At 29.4% G+C, this 18,387-nt stretch overlaps 1 protein-coding gene across 3 annotated transcripts in view; it reads right to left on the bottom strand.

Moving 5' to 3' along the window:
* The window catches only part of LOC107440236 (uncharacterized), a 35,323-nt gene that overhangs the window by 10,031 nt on the left and 6,905 nt on the right, over nt 1–18,387 (bottom strand). For 2 of the 3 annotated variants that reach the window (XM_021145257.4, XM_087162031.1), the window contains exons 4-10: nt 17,879–18,040; nt 16,859–17,027; nt 14,612–14,787; nt 13,713–13,878; nt 12,339–12,817; nt 4,515–4,581; nt 1,485–1,607 (exon numbers count right to left, since the gene is read on the bottom strand). In XM_021145257.4, the coding sequence (XP_021000916.2) occupies nt 1,485–1,607; nt 4,515–4,581; nt 12,339–12,817; nt 13,713–13,878; nt 14,612–14,787; nt 16,859–17,027; nt 17,879–18,040 (1,342 nt within the window). The remainder of the gene's footprint in view (nt 1–1,484; nt 1,608–4,514; nt 4,582–12,338; nt 12,818–13,712; nt 13,879–14,611; nt 14,788–16,858; nt 17,028–17,878; nt 18,041–18,387) is intronic. The other variant, XM_021145258.4, reaches the window with a different exon arrangement.

The following is an 18,387-nucleotide window of genomic DNA, read 5'->3' as shown; positions in this document are numbered from 1 at the left end:
CACAAAATGTACCAAATAGCAATGACCCAAAACAACCTTGGATAAGTACTGTTTAATATATTTTTATTAAGCGAAAGAAAATAATTCCAGGTGATTAGAAACCAATAAATTCTTATACTTATTTATATTTCAAAATAGAGTCATTTTATACAAACAGTGCTCTTTATAAAATTCATTGAAATAATTTTCTTTAAACCAATATTGTAAGTCAAATGTTTAAATAATGTTGTTTCTTTCAAATTAGCACTATTATTTTAAGTCATATTCAGTATTTGTAAACGAAAATTTTTCAATTTCTTGTTGCATATTCTATACAGAAAAAAAAAACTAGATACAATTCTTTAACTTTTATTCTATTATTAAAAAAAAAAAAAAACGATAAATACTAAACTACTAACTAAATTTTGCAAAGATTTGACTATTTTTGTTCACTTTTTAAAAGGTATAGCATGACATAACTAATATAAAGAGGCGAATTATTTAAGCCTACGAATTATTTAGAAATAGTGGTGGATAAAAATCTACTAAATTGAATTTATTAAACCAAAAATCACAATTGATAAACTGCCACTTTAAAACATTTGCTGTCCAGAGCAAGCTGGCATCTCTGTGTTGAAGAAGTCCGAGACGCATCAATTACTGTTTTGCCATAAGAAGCAAATGACGTCTCCCCAAAGTTCATACAGAGATCAGAAGAAGAAAGCCAAAGAGTATCCAAGGAGTCAAAATTTTCAGACTTATAAAAATTTAAAAACTTTGTGTGAAAAATAACTAGACAGTTTTTTTTTAAAAAAAATTAAAAAGCAGTTATTATAAGGAACTTGAAAAATGTATATTTTGCATAAGATATTTTTTCTAGCCCTTTTGAAATAAATTTCGACTTTGTCAAACTCTATGAAGAAAAATAAATTATCACTTTTACACATAAATACATTTTCCAGTTTCAAATATTTTAATAAATCTCGTTGTTAAAGATTAACATAAAAACCTACCAATCTTATATTTTTAAATTTGAATACAAAAGAAAATCTAAGGCATTTCATACAAAAAAAAATCAGAGTAAATAATTAATTAAGTTTGCTTGTAACATGTAAAATTAAAAATTTTCTGCTGTCATTTTTTTCTTCTAACTCTTGCAATTCAATTTTTTTTTCTTTTAAAGTTTTTCTTAAACTAGTAGATTTTGACAGATAAGTCATATAATTTAGTTTCCCTGCTTGAACAGCAAATTCTTCAGCGGACTAAGTTTATCTATGCAACACAATAAATCCAAGGAGTTTCTAAGGATTAATTTGGAAATCTTAAGTAGTTCCAACTACTCCTTGGAGACTTTATTTTCAAGGAGTTTCTAAGGAGCATAAGGAGTCTGTATGCACCCTGCAGACGTCTTCGTATGTCAAGGGGTTAAGGGCTCTTAAATAACAAAAATAGAACATAAGCACTTTTTAAAAACGCTACACGCCATGGAGACACGTGTATCATACCTCTATCATTTCTGTATTCCATCTGGCTCGATCCTCTGGCATAGGGATTGCTGCCTGCTCCAGATCTACTCTCTCCAAGAGCCTCACCTCCATTCCCAAAAGACTGCTGCTTTGTTATATTGCCTAGAATATATATACACAATCAATTATCCTAATAAGAAATACTATACTCTAATCAAATTTTTTTTTTTTAATTCTACGACAGGGTGTGTAGCCAAATATCTTAATAAAAAATAAGCACCTTTTATGTACTTTCTAAGCACTCAAAAAATATTTGTAAGCATTATATACATTAACAAAAGGCTAAATAATTTTCAATGAGTTTAAGTGATTATGATAAAACAACTAGTTTCTGACAAAGGTCTCTTTTCTTGATAATATTAGCCACCATAAAAAGATTGAGTGATTTTTCGGTTCGATATCAGAGGGTGGAAAATGAAGCCTGAAATAGAGAATAACTTGCAAAATGCAGCAGAGATGCACATGAGAGTGCAATAATCTCACCGAGCCCCGCTCCGTACACACACATGCGGACTTGCAAGTATCAGGGGTGATTGTGAGCCCAAGTCAAAATTCCGGAAAATTTCTTGAGTAAAAAAGAAAAGCTATGATGACCTATATACCTATGATGACCTGGAGAAGTTATTGAAGTTTACAAATATGTCTTTCTTTCTTGAGTTTATGATTATAATAACTATTTACTGATAAAAAATGAATATTAATCTTGAACATAAACTTATGAAGTATCTTACTGGCTCTCCCTTACAAACAAATGAAATAAACTGTGTTTTTAAGTTCCACCTTTGAAAATTTGATTTCCGGAAACTTTTGTGATCAAGGATTTTTTAAAATGTCTGAACTTTCGTTCTCCGGAAACTTCTGGATCACGGTTAGCGAAAAATCAGGAAATCCGGATTTTTTCCAGAGCACAATCAGCCCTGAAGTATTTTAACCAACATGTAAAATTATTTCATACACTACGGGCCAACCGTACGCCGAAACAGATTGTTTTTTTTTTTTTGTTTTTTTTAAATCTCCTTCATGGCAAACCAACGTATTTCATTATAAGCAACTAAATATTGTTGAAATCATCAAATCAAACAGAATAAGACAGCTTTGGAGCTTATTTAGATAAGCATACCTGTCAGCATTGGAGAAATAAAATAACAGATTTCACTAGTGACATTTTTTATGCTATGAGTAAAGTTTTGATACATTATACATAATCATCTAAGTCAAAAAGAGAAATTAAAAATACTATAAGAGCTTACATTTAGGGCAGTAAAAAATATGTATACAAATCTTAATCCAAAGATTTTTTTAAAAATCATTATTTATAATTACTTGAACTATTATATTTTATAACCTTCGTTGAACAGCCAAACAAATTTTGAGTTTATGACTACTAATGTTTAACTCTGTAGCCTTGTAATTTTGAACCCTATCCAGAAGGCAAATGAACACCTAGGTCAATTATAGGGAGAAATTTGCCTTCATAAAGTAAGCCTCCCACATTTAGCCTGACAACAAGGGTACTCTAACCCGTGATCTGCCTACCACTGAGGATATTTAACATCAGCACTTTAGTCTGTACAAGCTGGATGCATAACTCGTATCGACCAGTCATCGCTGGGATTCGAACCCGGTTCACCTCATTGGAAAACGAACACTTTATCCCCTGAGCCATCATGACTAACTATTACCACTCAACATACTGCAGTACTGGCAATAGCACCATCTGTTGAGGAATAAGAAGAGTATTTTTGCCATTAATGGATATTTTATCACCAAAATTCGTCAACAAATGCGGAGAAATTTAAAAATATACGGGTAAACAGGAGAGAGTCGTAAAATATGGGAGTCTGTGTTAAACAGGAGATTTGGCAAGTATGGATAAGAGAATTATCCCATTAAGCTGCTAATCTTAAACATGCTAGATGGCCTAGTAAACAGATAAAACCACCACTCAGATTGGAAATGTTGAAAAGATTTCAAGACATAAATGTGACCGACTAATAATTACATTCATTCTATATTTATCTTCACAAATCAGAATATGTAAGATTTTATTTTAAACAACAGTTTTTATAGAGAGCTAAAAAGAAACTTAGAGGAAATTTTCGGTAAAAAAAAATTGGTGTTTTTGAAAATAAAACAGAATTTTAGGTAAAATTAAAAGAGGAAATCCATTAAATGGGAGGAAAATAATCATTCATGGGTTAAAATAAACTTTATAAAGTAAGGCACATTTTTTGAACTTTTCTTTATGCCTTATTTGGCCAAATATAAATTTTTTTTTTAAAATTCAGCAACAAGATTTAACAATAGTCACCAAGTTAAGTAATCCAATTTGTTTTGGTTTTAAATAAAATGCTGAAACATTCTCACACTGTTTAAAATAAATGCTTATTTATCATCGATAAATGGCAACCTCCCTTTCTTCTTATGCATGCTATTGAACACCTTATACTATTTTAAACAGGATTTTAATGAAAATATAGAAAAATGATATTTTTCATTATTTCTATTAAAATGTCTGTCTAAGAACTATTATTCGATGAAATAAACACCTCGTGAAACACATCCTTCAAAAAATTTTACGGCAATATATTTCCTTTCAATTAGTTCAACTAAAAATTTCCTCAGAGCTCTGAGGGAACAGAACCTCATCAGCTCAATCAGATTCCGTACTCCTGGTTGCAAAATAAACTGCAATTTATTTTAAATAAAATACCTTTAAATCCAATAGTAGTTCAAACCAAAGGAATTTTTAATCCTTAATTAAAATTTTACTTGGTAATAATACTACTTTCCTCGGATAAAGTGAAAATTTAAATACAGAAAGCTATCGGTAACCTTCAAGGGACCGAAAATTCAGATTCTCTGAAAAGTTAATTGCTGACTCCACGATTCCCCTATCGTCTCAAAACAATTGCACATAAGATTACTACCATATTATGAAAACAAAAATAATAATAAAATACTACGAAACGTCAAAAATTATTAACCATTAATAAAAAGTTAGCTTACTTTCTGGAATTTCATTGCAGTCAAATTGAGTTGAAGGTGCACTTTGAGGGCTTTCTGTGCCAAGTTGCTGATAAGGGAGGGAGAAGAAAAGAAAAAAAGAGCTTAACTTCGACATTCTTACTATGAAGTTTGAAATTGGCTTTCAAAAATCATTGATTCAATTCAAGTTAAAAAGATATTTACACAATATTAAATAAATCATATATATCAAGTATCCAATATGCATATATACTATTTGAATTCATTCTTCAAGTCATGATTTTCAGGTGATTTGGTTCGGACAATTCAGTCAATAGACATCCAGATAAATGAAGCTCTATTGCAGTTAAGGATTACTTTTTTTTCACGAGTTATTGATAGAATACAAATAAAAGCAGGAATAATAAGAATTAGTTAAATTCAATGTAGCAGAAGTATATGTCATTTCAGAAAATAATAGACTAGAGCAAATTGACTTATTCTAGAATTGAGTTATTTCTTCAGGTAAAAAATAAAAATTTTGTCACTTGATTGGAATTACAAATTTTGGTAACTTTGTTTAGTGGTATTATTATAAAAACAAGAAGAAATAAGACTAGAAAAGAGAGTCAAATCTATTTCTTTTAACAGCTTCTGCAAGTGTAGTCTTTCAGAGTTAATTTTTGTTTATATATATATAAAAAATAAAAAAAATACAGTCAAACTCCGCTCTAGTGAACATGGTTTATAGTGAACTCCCGGATATAGTGAACAAAATGTTTGGTCCCATGCCTTGCTATACACGTATAATGTTATTTTTTTGCAGATATAGTGAACTAAAAAAGTGAGGAAGTTGGATATTATAAACTTTTTTTCTGTCTTCGACTGATTTTGTTAAAAATAATTTTGAAATGTCTACTTCACAATAAATACTTATACTGATTTTTGAAACCATCTGATTGAGTGGAATGTAGCCATAAGCATTTTTTCTTTTATCTCACTTTTCCATCCCTAAACAACGGCCAACCCAGGCAAATGTATGGACAAATTTTCCCTGCATCAGCCAAAGATTACTAATTTTTTTTTGTACACAAGACGAAGAGTCATAAAAAATAAAAGCAAGTTGACACATTTTTTGTAACTACGTATTATTTTTCAGTCATTATTGGTCAATTATTTAAATAATGTATAATAAAAAGAAGGAGTTCGGAACTTTTAGTTAAAATTGTTTGTGGAGAGGATATAGTGAACTCCCGGTTATAGTGAACCGAAATTTCGGTCCCTTGAAGGTACACTATAACGGGGTTTGACTGTACTTTCAAATAAAACAAATAATTTTATATCATTAAATTCATGTAAAATTAATATTTAGTTTTAAGATCTGATTTTTAAAAAATTATGATTTTGTTCAAGTTAAAATGTTTAAAAAATAGTTTCTTTAAAAAAAATTATAACTGTTTAAGGATGTTTTTTTTTTCAGACAATTTTTGAAAACCGGAAAAAAAAAATTCAAAATCTGACAAAACGAATTGAGCTATTTGCACAATAAAGCAATATATTTATAATTGATGCGTCTTTCATAGTGATTTACTATTCAGAGCTGCAATTCTAATACAATAAATGCAATTACAGAAACTTATGAGTTTCAAACAAACACAATTTTAGTGATGCATGGGCAACAAGATAACATTAAAAGTACAACAAGACTTTTGATAATTGCAAATTTCTCTGGATATTGTGAAAAATAAAAGTTCTCACAAATAAAAATTATTGTTCTTTTATGACAAATAATTTTATTTTGAAAAGGAATATAAATCTAAATTTGAAAAAGAAACCTTAATTAGTTAAAAAATTTAATTATGTATGCATAGAGCATTACAAATGCATTTCTATAGAGCAAAATTGATGATCACCACAGACCATCAGTGACTGAATAAAACGAATGGCAATTATAAAACTCTTTGCTAATACCCATCATGTGAATTTTATTATTCTGTTTAACGACTACAGAATTATTACGAATATTTTATATTATTCTGCTAATTACTTTCTTGAGGTCAACAATTCACATGAAGACGGGTGACTGAATATACTAAATAGAAATTTAAAAAGATTGTCTGCTGATTGCCACTTTCTTTTATCAAAAATGCTCCCCATGAGAATTTTATTATTTTGTTGAATGGCTATAAATTTTTTTTTTATAAAATATTCTCAAAATTACTTCATTTCCCTCTTTTTTTCTTAGAAAAGAACTTTATAGTGTTCACCCTATTTAGAGAAATGCTTCATAATAAATGCCGTAAATAAAATTGACAGTTTTTTTTTAAATAGTCTAATGTCAGCAATAATTGAAAAGCAAGACTTTCATAACAAACTGCAACAGTAGCAAATCTAACCAACAGCTTAATTTTGCCCTATATATGCTAATATAATGAAAGTAAATAGTTATATTCGAATAATACATTGTCCCGCCACGTCCTTTTTGAGCACTCTGTGCTTTAGGAGAAATAAATAGTATAAAAATTATGCTCATTGTCCTTACTTGCCATTTTGTTAAACATAATAATGTAAAACAGCAGGAAGGACAACTATCAAGAAAATTTTTTTAAATATTTGGCAGTGATAGTCCCTCATCAAAAACACTTCTAAGCATGATGAACAACCCATTAATTATTCAAATAACTCAACTTTATTATTTTTACTCTCAGAAATATACGATTGTGAAATAGAGAGATATTTGAGTAAAATGTGCACAAGGATAAAAAAGGAATGTGTGAAATGGTTCAGTTATTCTATATTCAGGGATGAGAGTAGTCAGAAAGTAAAAAAGAGGAAATCCAAAAAGATATATATAGACAAAAATTTGACAAAAAAATAAAAAAATTTTAAACTTGTAAACCATGTGATTATAAATCCCGATTTGAGGCTTTTAAATCACGTAAATATGAAACTCTACATCGAATTTAAAAAATGCGAAAATACAAATCATGATGCGTAATTTTTAGATCACGATACATAACTTTTAAATCGCGTGACATTACAACCGCAAAAACGAATCACGACATTGGATTTTAAGCTCGCGTGAATACAAACTGCTACATGGGGTTTTAAACGCTCGCAAATAAAAATCGCGATGATGGTTTTTTAAATCTCGTAAATAAGAATCGCAATGTACAATATTTAAATCGCCTGAATAAGAATCGCAACGTTCAACTGTTAAATCAGGCAAATACGAAAATCGATGTTTGATAATAAAATCGCGACTTTAAAAATGCATAAATATAAAACTTGATATTGGATTTTTAAATCTCGTAAATAAGACTTTTAAATCAGGTAAATGCGAAAATCGATGATTGATATTAAAATTGCGTGAATAAAAATCGAGATATTTGCAGAGTCTGGACTTGGGATTTCTAAAAGGCTTGTTTGTATTGTTTTTGTTTAGACATAATAAATAAAAATTTACAAGATTAACTGAATGAGCAAATAAATATTTTCACCGCAAATCCACCTCTATTTTCTCTCTCTTTGTTTGTTTTCACGCCAGAATACAAGAAGCAGCGACACTTGAATTACGAAAATACGAGCTATCCCGCCGAAGGTTCAAAAATACAAAAATCTTATTTTCTGTGCTTGAAATCGGAGAAAATAGCTAATATAAGTCAAAATGCGGAAGGGTTAGCAGCTAGGACGTAGTTGGAATTTTCTGTTTAGCTTTGAAAATCGTAAATAAATATAATTATTTTACTTCAACGACTGAGTTTTTTAAAAGCGGGATATTTATATATTACATTTAATATTTATAAAAAAAACTAAACTTTTAGAGAATCGGAGTTTTTGATAAAAAGGCTGAAATTCGAGAGTCAAAAAAAATCTCATCCCTGCATAAAGGCCAACCAGTTTTATCCCAAGGAAATGATCTTTAGAGAAACTTCAGAGGGACTTCAATAATTTCGCTCCGTGGAAAATTAAATTCCTCATAAAATATTTTAACTTGTGCAAAAAAAAATTTCAGCGGAAATTAGCGGGGAAAATGGAAAAATCTGAAAAAAAGCGGAAATTCGCGAAAGAATCTCATCCCTGTATATTAAACGTTTACTTTAACAATTTTCAGTTGTTTAATTATTTTATTTATTTATAACTGGGCATAAATTAATTATAAAAGAAATAATGCGTTCACGATCATTTTAGCTGTTTAATTATTTGATTTAATAAATAATACTTAAATATTTCAAATCAAATTCAGATAAAGTGACGTGATCGCAATTTTCTTATATGGTACAATTTAATAATTTACTTTAATTATATGTAGGTTCTTAACGTAATGCTTTTGCGTTTTAATTGTGGACATTTGCACATGGTACAATTTTACATCCTTTTGAAAAGTTATGATAAAAATTAATATGTAATTTCTGACTTTAAGTAAGATCGCACAGATTAATTTATTGTATATTTAATAATTATCACAATGATTTTTAAAAATATTTATTTATTTTGTACATAACTTGTAACAAATGTGTTAACTCTGAGATTAATCATCAATCACGCAGTTAAGTTTTGCGCAGCGTATCTGATGCAAAACCTTTCCTTTTTATTCAAATTTTAAGAAAGCGGTGTATCTTCGCATTTAAAATGTAGTAGTATTTCATTTAAGTTCATATGCATAAATTAACTTAATCAGTAAAACAAACTCACAGTATTGTTCAATTTTGTTAGCAACTAATAGGCAATAAACTGGTACCATAAATAACCTATCCCACAGGGTTCCTATATCAGTCTAAAACTTATGTCAACATAATTAGTATTGTAATATTTAGATTATTTAACACTGACAATATAAAAGGTCTTTTAAGTTTAGAACAAATAACTTATAATGGATTTACTTATGCTATCTTAAAATAATATTACCTTATTCATTGAAATGAAGAAAAATTAAGCTTTTATATACTAGTTTGACACTGTACTGTAGTAGAACATTAAAAAAAAAATTTTTTTTTTTTTTTAAGATTCATTATTATTTTAATACTTAACTTATTCACTGAAATATATCAATTAATTTCACTTATAGAAATAAATTTAAGTTTCGAATCACCAGATTTCTACAATATAATTTTTATATGTGTATTAACTTTCTCAAATAATAAAGATTAACAGCTTTTAACAATGAAATATTTTATTCCGAAGAAAATTTTAAAATGCCATAAAGAGGAAACTTTTAAAAAGTATAAGAATGTGATGAAGGAAATTGTAACAAAATAATGTAAATGTACATTTTGCACATTGTGTTTTCAAATTTTTTCATGGAGTTAGTTTGAGCAGTGTAACTACCTTACATATATGTCATTAAGACAAAGAAATTAAACTTTATTTAGAAAAAAAAAAAGAAGAAAGAAACATTTCTTGAAGAATGTCATACAAATTAACACTTATAAGTGTTTTTTAAGTGAAACTAAAATTTGGCGTGTCTTTATAAGTTACTGCAGTACAGTAAATGAATGTGCGAAAAAGGCATCTTAGAACTATAATTTTAGAGATAAAAAATTTCGGCTGAAAACTAAAATTCTTCACTTCCTAAAAGAAAATTCTTTCTGCAAGAAATCAGTCATATTCTGCGACAATGTCGCCACTATTCTGCCACGGGGAGCAAAAAAAAAGCAAATTCTGAATCAAAACTTAACAAATCCCCGTTGGAAAAAAAAAAAGGGACTATCGAAACTTGTTTGATTGATGAAGGAAACAGAGGAGATGAAAAGCAATTAGAAAGATTTTATATTTCAGTATAATAAGGCAACCAAATTTATGTTTCCATCCTACATTTCACATTTATGATTTAACAGATTTTGAAAAAATTTTTCTAAATAATTATTTATCAATGCAATTTTACTTACATTTTAACAAGGATCTAAAAATACACTGCTCAAAACAATTTTAAGGATATTGTATAAAATAACGGTATAAGCAACTTTTTTTCTTTTGTAGCATAAAATGGAAGAGTCACAAATACAAACTGTGCATACTGCTTTAGTGGCAGCAAATCTGATTTGTCTCTCAACTTAATGTAAGACAAAGCCGAAAAGAATGTCAGTAAGAGCGCTGTTTCGATGAGTGTGATGTCTCGATGAAGTCATTTAACTGAATCAAAAGTTTGGAGAGTTGTTGGTCGGTTAGAGGGGTGCCAAATACGAACCGAAGTAGTGGAAGCCATTGGAGTTTCACAAAGTCTGATTTCCAGGATCTGGAACCATTTACTGGAGACTGGAAATGCAGGCCGAAGACGAGGGTAAGGGCGTAGACCTGCAACAACGTCCAATGAAGACCATTATTCAACGCTAACAGCTCAGAGACACCGAAATATAAAAGCCAGGCTTCTTCAACATCTTTGCTCAGCTTATGGCACCACAGTTTCGACACGAGCTATCTGAAACCTCCTTCACGCTATAGGGTTTGTAAGCCTGTCGACCAATGGTGTGTCACGTCACCAGCAAGGCACCGTCACGCCTAAAAGAATTAGGCAACAGAGCATATGAACTTGAGGAGAAATGAATGGCACAATATTCTTTTCTCCGTTCATCCTGATAATAGGCATATTTTCATCCAGAGGGAACATGACACTAGAAACAATTCTGCACTAGTTCACGAAAGTGTAAGATTTGGCGGTGGGGTGTGATGGTCTATGCTGGCATTTCCATTAATGGGTGCATCAATATCCACATAATTCGAAATAGAGAGTCACTGATATAGGGATGAGATCCTGAGTCATACTGTATTTCCTTAAGCTGCAGGAATTGAAGATGACCTCATGTTAATGAATGACAATAGCAGGCCACATTGTGCTAACTTGGTGCAATGATTTCCTTTAGGAGGAAGGAATCATACGAATGTGTTGGCCAGCCTGTTCTCCAGACTTGAACCCAATCGAGCACATTAGGGACAATCTAGCAGACAAATTGCTGGCTGCCTACTACCCCTACAAACTCTCCAAGAACTGGAAAGAGCTCTTCTGGAAGAGAGAAACAGAATACCCCAGAACAATAATTCCATTAACTCAATGCCTCAAAGGTGGTCAACGTTGCAGGTCGCCGGGGGGAGGGGGGAAAATACCTCCCAACTAAAAATTATTTTTGTTTAAGGAAACGCCTTTTGTTTTTCTCACACGCACAAATTGTGTTTCTTTTCCCGTTGGTACCCATATGCTCAATAAAGTGCATTTTTTCAGCCAAACAAATGTCATTTTTATCTCGTATAGCCGACTACGTCTGTCAATAATGTATCAATCATTCAAACAATTCTCCAGGCGCAAGATCAACCCACAACCTCAATATCCCTTAATTGTTTTGAGAAGTGTATATATTATGAATGGTTCGGAGTAGAAATTGAAATTTTATCACTGGTTCAAAGGACCATTATTTAAATGATTTTGCTATCCCTCAAACATTTTCATTGGTCCGTTCACCAATTGGATTGAAGAGTAAGAACATTTCATGAAATTTTTTTTACATATTTATATTGTAACTAAATCTTCATAATTGTCCCCCCCCAGATGTTTAATATTACGTATTTATTGTAAATATATTATATTAAATACTAAACTGAAAAACAAAATCAAATGAAATTTTATGAAAAATTGAAGAGAATGTTTAATAGTTAAAATTCCAAAGTAGAGACCAAAATATCAAACCCACTAACTAAATCACATCATTCATTTACACTTGCCCCCCAGTCAGATTTTAGTGTTCTCAGACACATCTTGGTAGTTATTACTGAACACTTCATACATTGGGTAGCAATGTAGGAACCATGACCCAAATTAATAATTCAAAAAGAAAGAAAAAAAAAAGCATGCCAAACAATGAAACTCATCCTCACATCCATTTTCAAGCAAAGCGAATAGATGTTTGCCTGTTGTGCTGATGCAGTTGAAAGTCCACTCACCGATGAAGGTAAAGAATTTGTAACCACAACAGAACTCCTTTGAGGCAAAACCATGTTTGCAGGTAGAACGTGAGCTGGAGAAATGGAGTGCGTCACAGGAACGTAGCTGGGGGGCACCGCAATCATTGGATGGATTGCTGAAGTAAAACTCTGATTGGTGTAAGTCTGAGTTGGGATTGGCCTAGCTGGATCAAAATCTATGGGCTGAGTGGTTGGTTGCAAAACAGGAGGAATACTAGATTGTGGAGATGGAACAGTTGCCAATGCAATATTTGCAGTGACAGGATGACTGGTTTCTTCACTTGTTCTGCGTGTTCGCTGTTGTTGGACAAGATTAGGAGGCATTGGCTGAGGTGGTGCAGAATACTCAGTGTATGAAAGTGAAGGTGGTATTTGAGATTTTACAAGAGAAGCTGAAACAAATCACATTTAAGATGTTAAAAACCATTATAAAACTTTTTAAATTCCAAATATAATATCTGATTTTTCTATAATTTTGACAGCATAACTATAGAAAAAATAAATTTCAGAATTAGTTTAACCTTCATTTTAGTTTAAACTTACTTTTTAAAAGCAATAATTTTTCTATTTTATTTTGGAACTTCTTTTACCACAAATTGATTAATAACAATGTGAAAAGTCAAACTCAACCCTTAAAACAATTAATAAAATTGATACTTATCTATATGAAAGTCTCTTTTTTTACGTATTTTAAACTTTTTTTAAAGAATACATATTTAAAAACATTCTATTAAAAATTTGAAGCAAATAAAGAATTGTAATACCAGATATAGTAGACATAAACGGGAGTATTAAATACTGCTAATAAAAAATTCATTTGTATTATAAAAATTTCTGGTACATATAAGAAATTTATAGACTTGAGAATTGTATTTATTATGTGCTAGGTTTCGGATGTAATGTCTAAAAAAAATAATAGTTACTTGCCCAGTAGATTTTCTAATGATAATTATTAATATTGGTCATTTGCTAACAAAACCTGACATTACTAAACTAAGTTTAAACTTAATTGGGAAAAAAATTTTTTTTTTTTTGTATTGTTTTCAAATTCCTTGAATACTTTATTAAATATTAAATGACACAATTCTCATAATAGATCCACATAATAATTCACCTACAAATCATATCGGGTTTCGTAAAAATTTATCAAATTTACTTTTTATTTTCAATTGCTCTTAAAAAGCACGGATGCATATTACAACCTATTTACTTAAAAAATGAGCTTTAAAAGAGTTTCTATGAGCATTTTATGGGAGATACATGTACAATTAAAATAAAATTTCTTACATTCCACTTCAATCTGTGATTCTTGCAAGAAATTCAAATTTCCTTGAACAGATAAGACTTCTTGTATTGGATGAGGTTGCTCAGCAGAATAAATTGGTTGGTTTTCAATTTGGTAATATGGAGGAGGTTCCACTTGGGATTCACTTTTCTCTGGAAAATCTTCCACCTATTCATAAAAGAAATGAAATTAAAATTTGATTCCCTAAGAGCCCTTCTTATATCTAACTTCAGATTAAGAATCAGAATTTACACAAAAAGCATTTATTAAACAGCAAATATCATATTTAATAAACTTTTTAAGTGAAGAGTATTTTTCAGAAGTTATTCAAATTTAAATACAGTGGAACCTGTAAAAGTGACCACCTGGGTAAAGTGATCACCTGAGTAAGGTGACCATTTTCTATAAGTTTTATTTAAAGAGTCCTTTTTAAAGAGTCTTCATAAAGTGATCACTTCTATATAGTGACCATTTGACTTGGTCCCGAGGGTGGTCAATTTAGACAGGTTCCACTGTAACTCTAAAAAAAAATTTAACCATGTTACAGTAAAATTCTTACCAAAATGGTAAGAAATTTATTTAATATAATTAAATTAAATTTATTTATAATTAAATTTATTATTAAATTTAAAATTAAATTTATTTATTTTGAGCATCATTTGGTACTTATTACCATGAATTTTAAATTTATTATTTTCCAGGTTTCAGACAAGATTTTCTCAAATTTTTGGTATTTATTGCAATATTCTTTGACTTTTTTTTTACCCCCAAAATATAATTCTCAGACAGTTCCAGATTTTCTTAGCTCAAAACTTCAAGCTTGATTGGGATCTGCAATTTTTATACTGTGCGCCTCAATTTTAAACATTTGAAAAAAGAGGAACTTTAAAATCCAATTCACCTGAGCAGATGGATATGTTTCAGCAGGGAGAACATATTCTTCCGTTAAATTCTTATCATCTTCCTTTTCCTCTGAATCATTGGAATTTTCAGCTTCTTCATTCAAAGGTTCTACCTCTGACTTATTAAAATAGCTACAGTTGTGGATCTTCTGTAACATTTCCCTAAGAGACTTATCTATGCAAATGTTAAAGAGTTCAACAAAACAGCTACATCAAATACACATATTAAATTCTTCAGCAATTGAAATGAATAGTTTGTGATTAATATGAAATGATGGCTGACTTAATAGCAGAATCTATCTGCAAAAGTATTGAAAAATTCTGACATTTTTATGCACACATTAAAGTAACATACAAAGGTGATTGTGAGCATTTCTTGAGTAAAATCTTTCAAAAAATTAATGTCCTTAAAAATTAAAATGATTGATATTTTCAAAACATTAAATTCTATATAAATTATATGCAGCATAATTTAAATAAATAATTATTTGTAAGTTTACTTTATCTCTAATCTCATTTATCTAATCTCTACTAGAAAAAATATTTACAAATGAAAGACATGCCAAGTATAAATTCTAGTACTAATATTTTTGAATAAAATATACAAGAATTTTTAGACATAAATGTGACCGATGATTTCTTAAAACTTCTCGACCTTGGATTTCCGAACCACGGTTAGCGAAAAATATGGATTTTTTCCAGAACACAATCATCTCTGAATATAATGTATTCGTCAAGATTACAAAGATGAGGTAGCAAAAAAGGGGGGGGGAAGAAAAGCATTGCAAAAGGGAAAAAAAAAAAAGAATAATATAATTGTATAAAATGAAAGTTTCAATTCATATTTGATTTAATTAGATTCATATTGAAATACAAAGAGAAATATTCAATTATTTTCTACAAGTTACAAAATCCTAAGGATGATTAAATCAAATCATGAAAAACAGCAATTTAAAACAAAATTTTAAATATTTTATTTTGTTAAAAAAAAAAAGATTGAAATCTTTAAAATAAAAAATGATTCGATTAAGGAAATTTGTCAAGTTTTTCTAGTAGCAAAGGCAAAATCTTTTTAAAGTAAAACTTTAAACAAATATGACAATACATAATAATATGAGACATAAAAAGTAATTCAAGACATATTTAATTTTCCTCTAACTACATTACCTGCGAAGGGTGTAAATCAAATGACTATTAACAAAATTAAAATATTTTATTTAAAAAAATAATAAATAACTGGCTCAAAGCGAAAATAAATTCCAATTATAAATAGTGGTTATGGTAATTTTCCATGTATTTTTAATGCAGATTTTGAGTAATGAGGGTAATATTTTCAAAAGGAACAAAATAATATAACATAAACATTATAGAAAATACTGAATACTAATTCATTTAAAGCAAATGTAAGATCAGTGATTCAGCTTATGTGAGCTAAAATGCTTCATATACGCTAAAATTCATAGAGGAAGTGAAGTTATGCAACTCTTCAGTGAGGAAAAAATAAAACGTAGCCAAACAGATTTATGCCGGAAAAATTAAAACCAGGCTTATTAATAGTTGAATGAGAACATTTGAATAATTCTGAGCATTAAATTACATTATTGAGTTTTCTTGATGCAAGTGTTCCATCAGTTCTAATTAAAAGCTTCATTTTAGGATAGCTTAGAATAAATCTGCTAGAAGATAGTTCAGATATAATTGAGTTAGAAATAAATTATTAATTTAGAAAGAAAAAAAAAATCAGCAGAGCAGTACAAAGCACATGATTCAAAATAAAGTATTTTAGTTTCAATTCTTGAAATTCAGTTTTTCTATTTGTCTTCCAGAACATAAATATACAAGCATATGAATTTAAGAAAACATATGTAAATACTGTTTTTGATAATGTATAGTAAAAAAGACTATTTTACATTGTTCCTTCCTTAATCTATTAAAACTCATATTTAAAAAAATATTTGGCAATAGGGCCAAATATTCTTTATATCCCTAATTGAAATTCGTTTTGAGCATGAATAGATAAAATATTACAAATATTAAAGGTTGGATAAAGGGTTGAAAATTCATATTTTAAATGGGAACAGAGTTTTGCATCCTTAGGACCAGTCATTTCAAAGTTTTAGTGGAATCAATGTAGGTAAATGCTAAAAATAAATAGATAACAATATTATGTTCCTACATTTTAAATTTAATTTTATTAGGTACAGTAGACATTGCATAGTCTGAACACACATATTAGTAAAGGATACACGTTGTGCCAAATGCTTCTTTATTCTTTGCATCCAACAACGATTGAATATGCTCGGCTGACGTATTTAGAAAAGTATCAAATTCTGCATTTTCAACTTCTGGATCTCGTTCTGGACAGATAATTTTATAGAGCTCATCAATGCTGTTTAATTCCTCCTCAGAAAGTTTCTATTTGGAAAAGCGAATTAAGTTTTGCATTTTTTAAAACTAACATGCCAGAGTCAAATTTTTTACTGATGTCTCACATAAGAAAAAATGAATATATCATGGATACAGAGAAAGAATATTAGTCAATTCTTTAAGACATTATGTTTAAAAAATAGTTAAAGCTTAATAGATTGCACATATGCATTTTTTAAAACTAACAATGGAATGCTCTAAGCTTTTTTATGATATAAAATAGATAATAATTGAAGAATCCCAAGGAAAGAGCTACATTTGTTAAAATAATGAGTTCCGAAGCATGTAGTTAAATAGGTTCATCATGTAGTATCAAAAATCTAACAAATTTAGAGGAAAATCAAAGGACCTGAGGATTATATAATTGTTTTGATATAATGTAAAATAAAAGCCTGAAATACTGGGGAGAAAAAAATCATTTTAATGAAAGTTATCTCTATAAAAACATTTATATTACATATTTAATAAAAGATACTTTTTAAAAAATTAATTATATAAAATATACATTTCTCATAATATTAGATAGTAATAAGCCAAATTTTTTTCAAAATTCACATCTCAGAAACAGATCTGCAACAGAGCTTTTGATACATTTAAAATGTTTTGACAATATTTATTCATTAAAAGTAAACAAATTATAACTTTTAAAAATAAGTTATAACTGTTTCAAACCACAGCAGAAAAAAAAGATAAATATATGCATATAAAAGATCTTCTACACACTGCATTAGAAAACTCTAGAACAGCTCTGCTGGTCATGTGGATGATAACAACAACTGTCGACAATTGTCATTAAGAATCCCTTTGAAGAATTTATTAAATATCAATTGTAGACTTACAACTGCTCCTTTGTTCCCTTCTAAGAAATCTTGCCTGACATCCTCACCACCCATGCTGCTAAGTAGATCTTGATACATTAAGAATTCTTTTATTCTTTGGCGTTCCAACTGCTGACGCTCCAAAAGTTCAAGCTTAGCAGCTCTCTTTTGAGCTTTTGTGCACTAAACAATAAAAGAATAAAACGATATTTTAATTTTAAAAAATGAAGTCCAGATTAAAAGTTTAAAGCACAATACTAAATTTTTAAAAATTGCCAAACTTAAACTAGAAAGAATTTTTACAGATTGACTCCAAATTTAAACTGAATGTTTAACACTAGAAAGACAACCTTTTTACCCCTTTCGTTTTGCATTAATTGGATGAAAATACAGTATTTCTGACTTTTCATAATTTGATCCAATATAAGGGTTTATTTAATCATTCATGTGTTAACCTTACAGAAAAATTTATTGATAGACCCTATATAGGGGTGCACGTCATACGACCTGTCAACTATTGACATGGCATC

Source organism: Parasteatoda tepidariorum, chromosome 4 (assembly GCF_982258835.1).
Source record: "Parasteatoda tepidariorum strain Cologne lab strain chromosome 4, Ptep-v5.0, whole genome shotgun sequence".
Taxonomy (NCBI): Eukaryota; Metazoa; Arthropoda; class Arachnida; order Araneae; family Theridiidae; genus Parasteatoda; species Parasteatoda tepidariorum.
The sequence above is the reverse complement of the archived record's forward strand: the minus strand, read 5'-3'. Positions and strand labels throughout refer to the sequence as shown.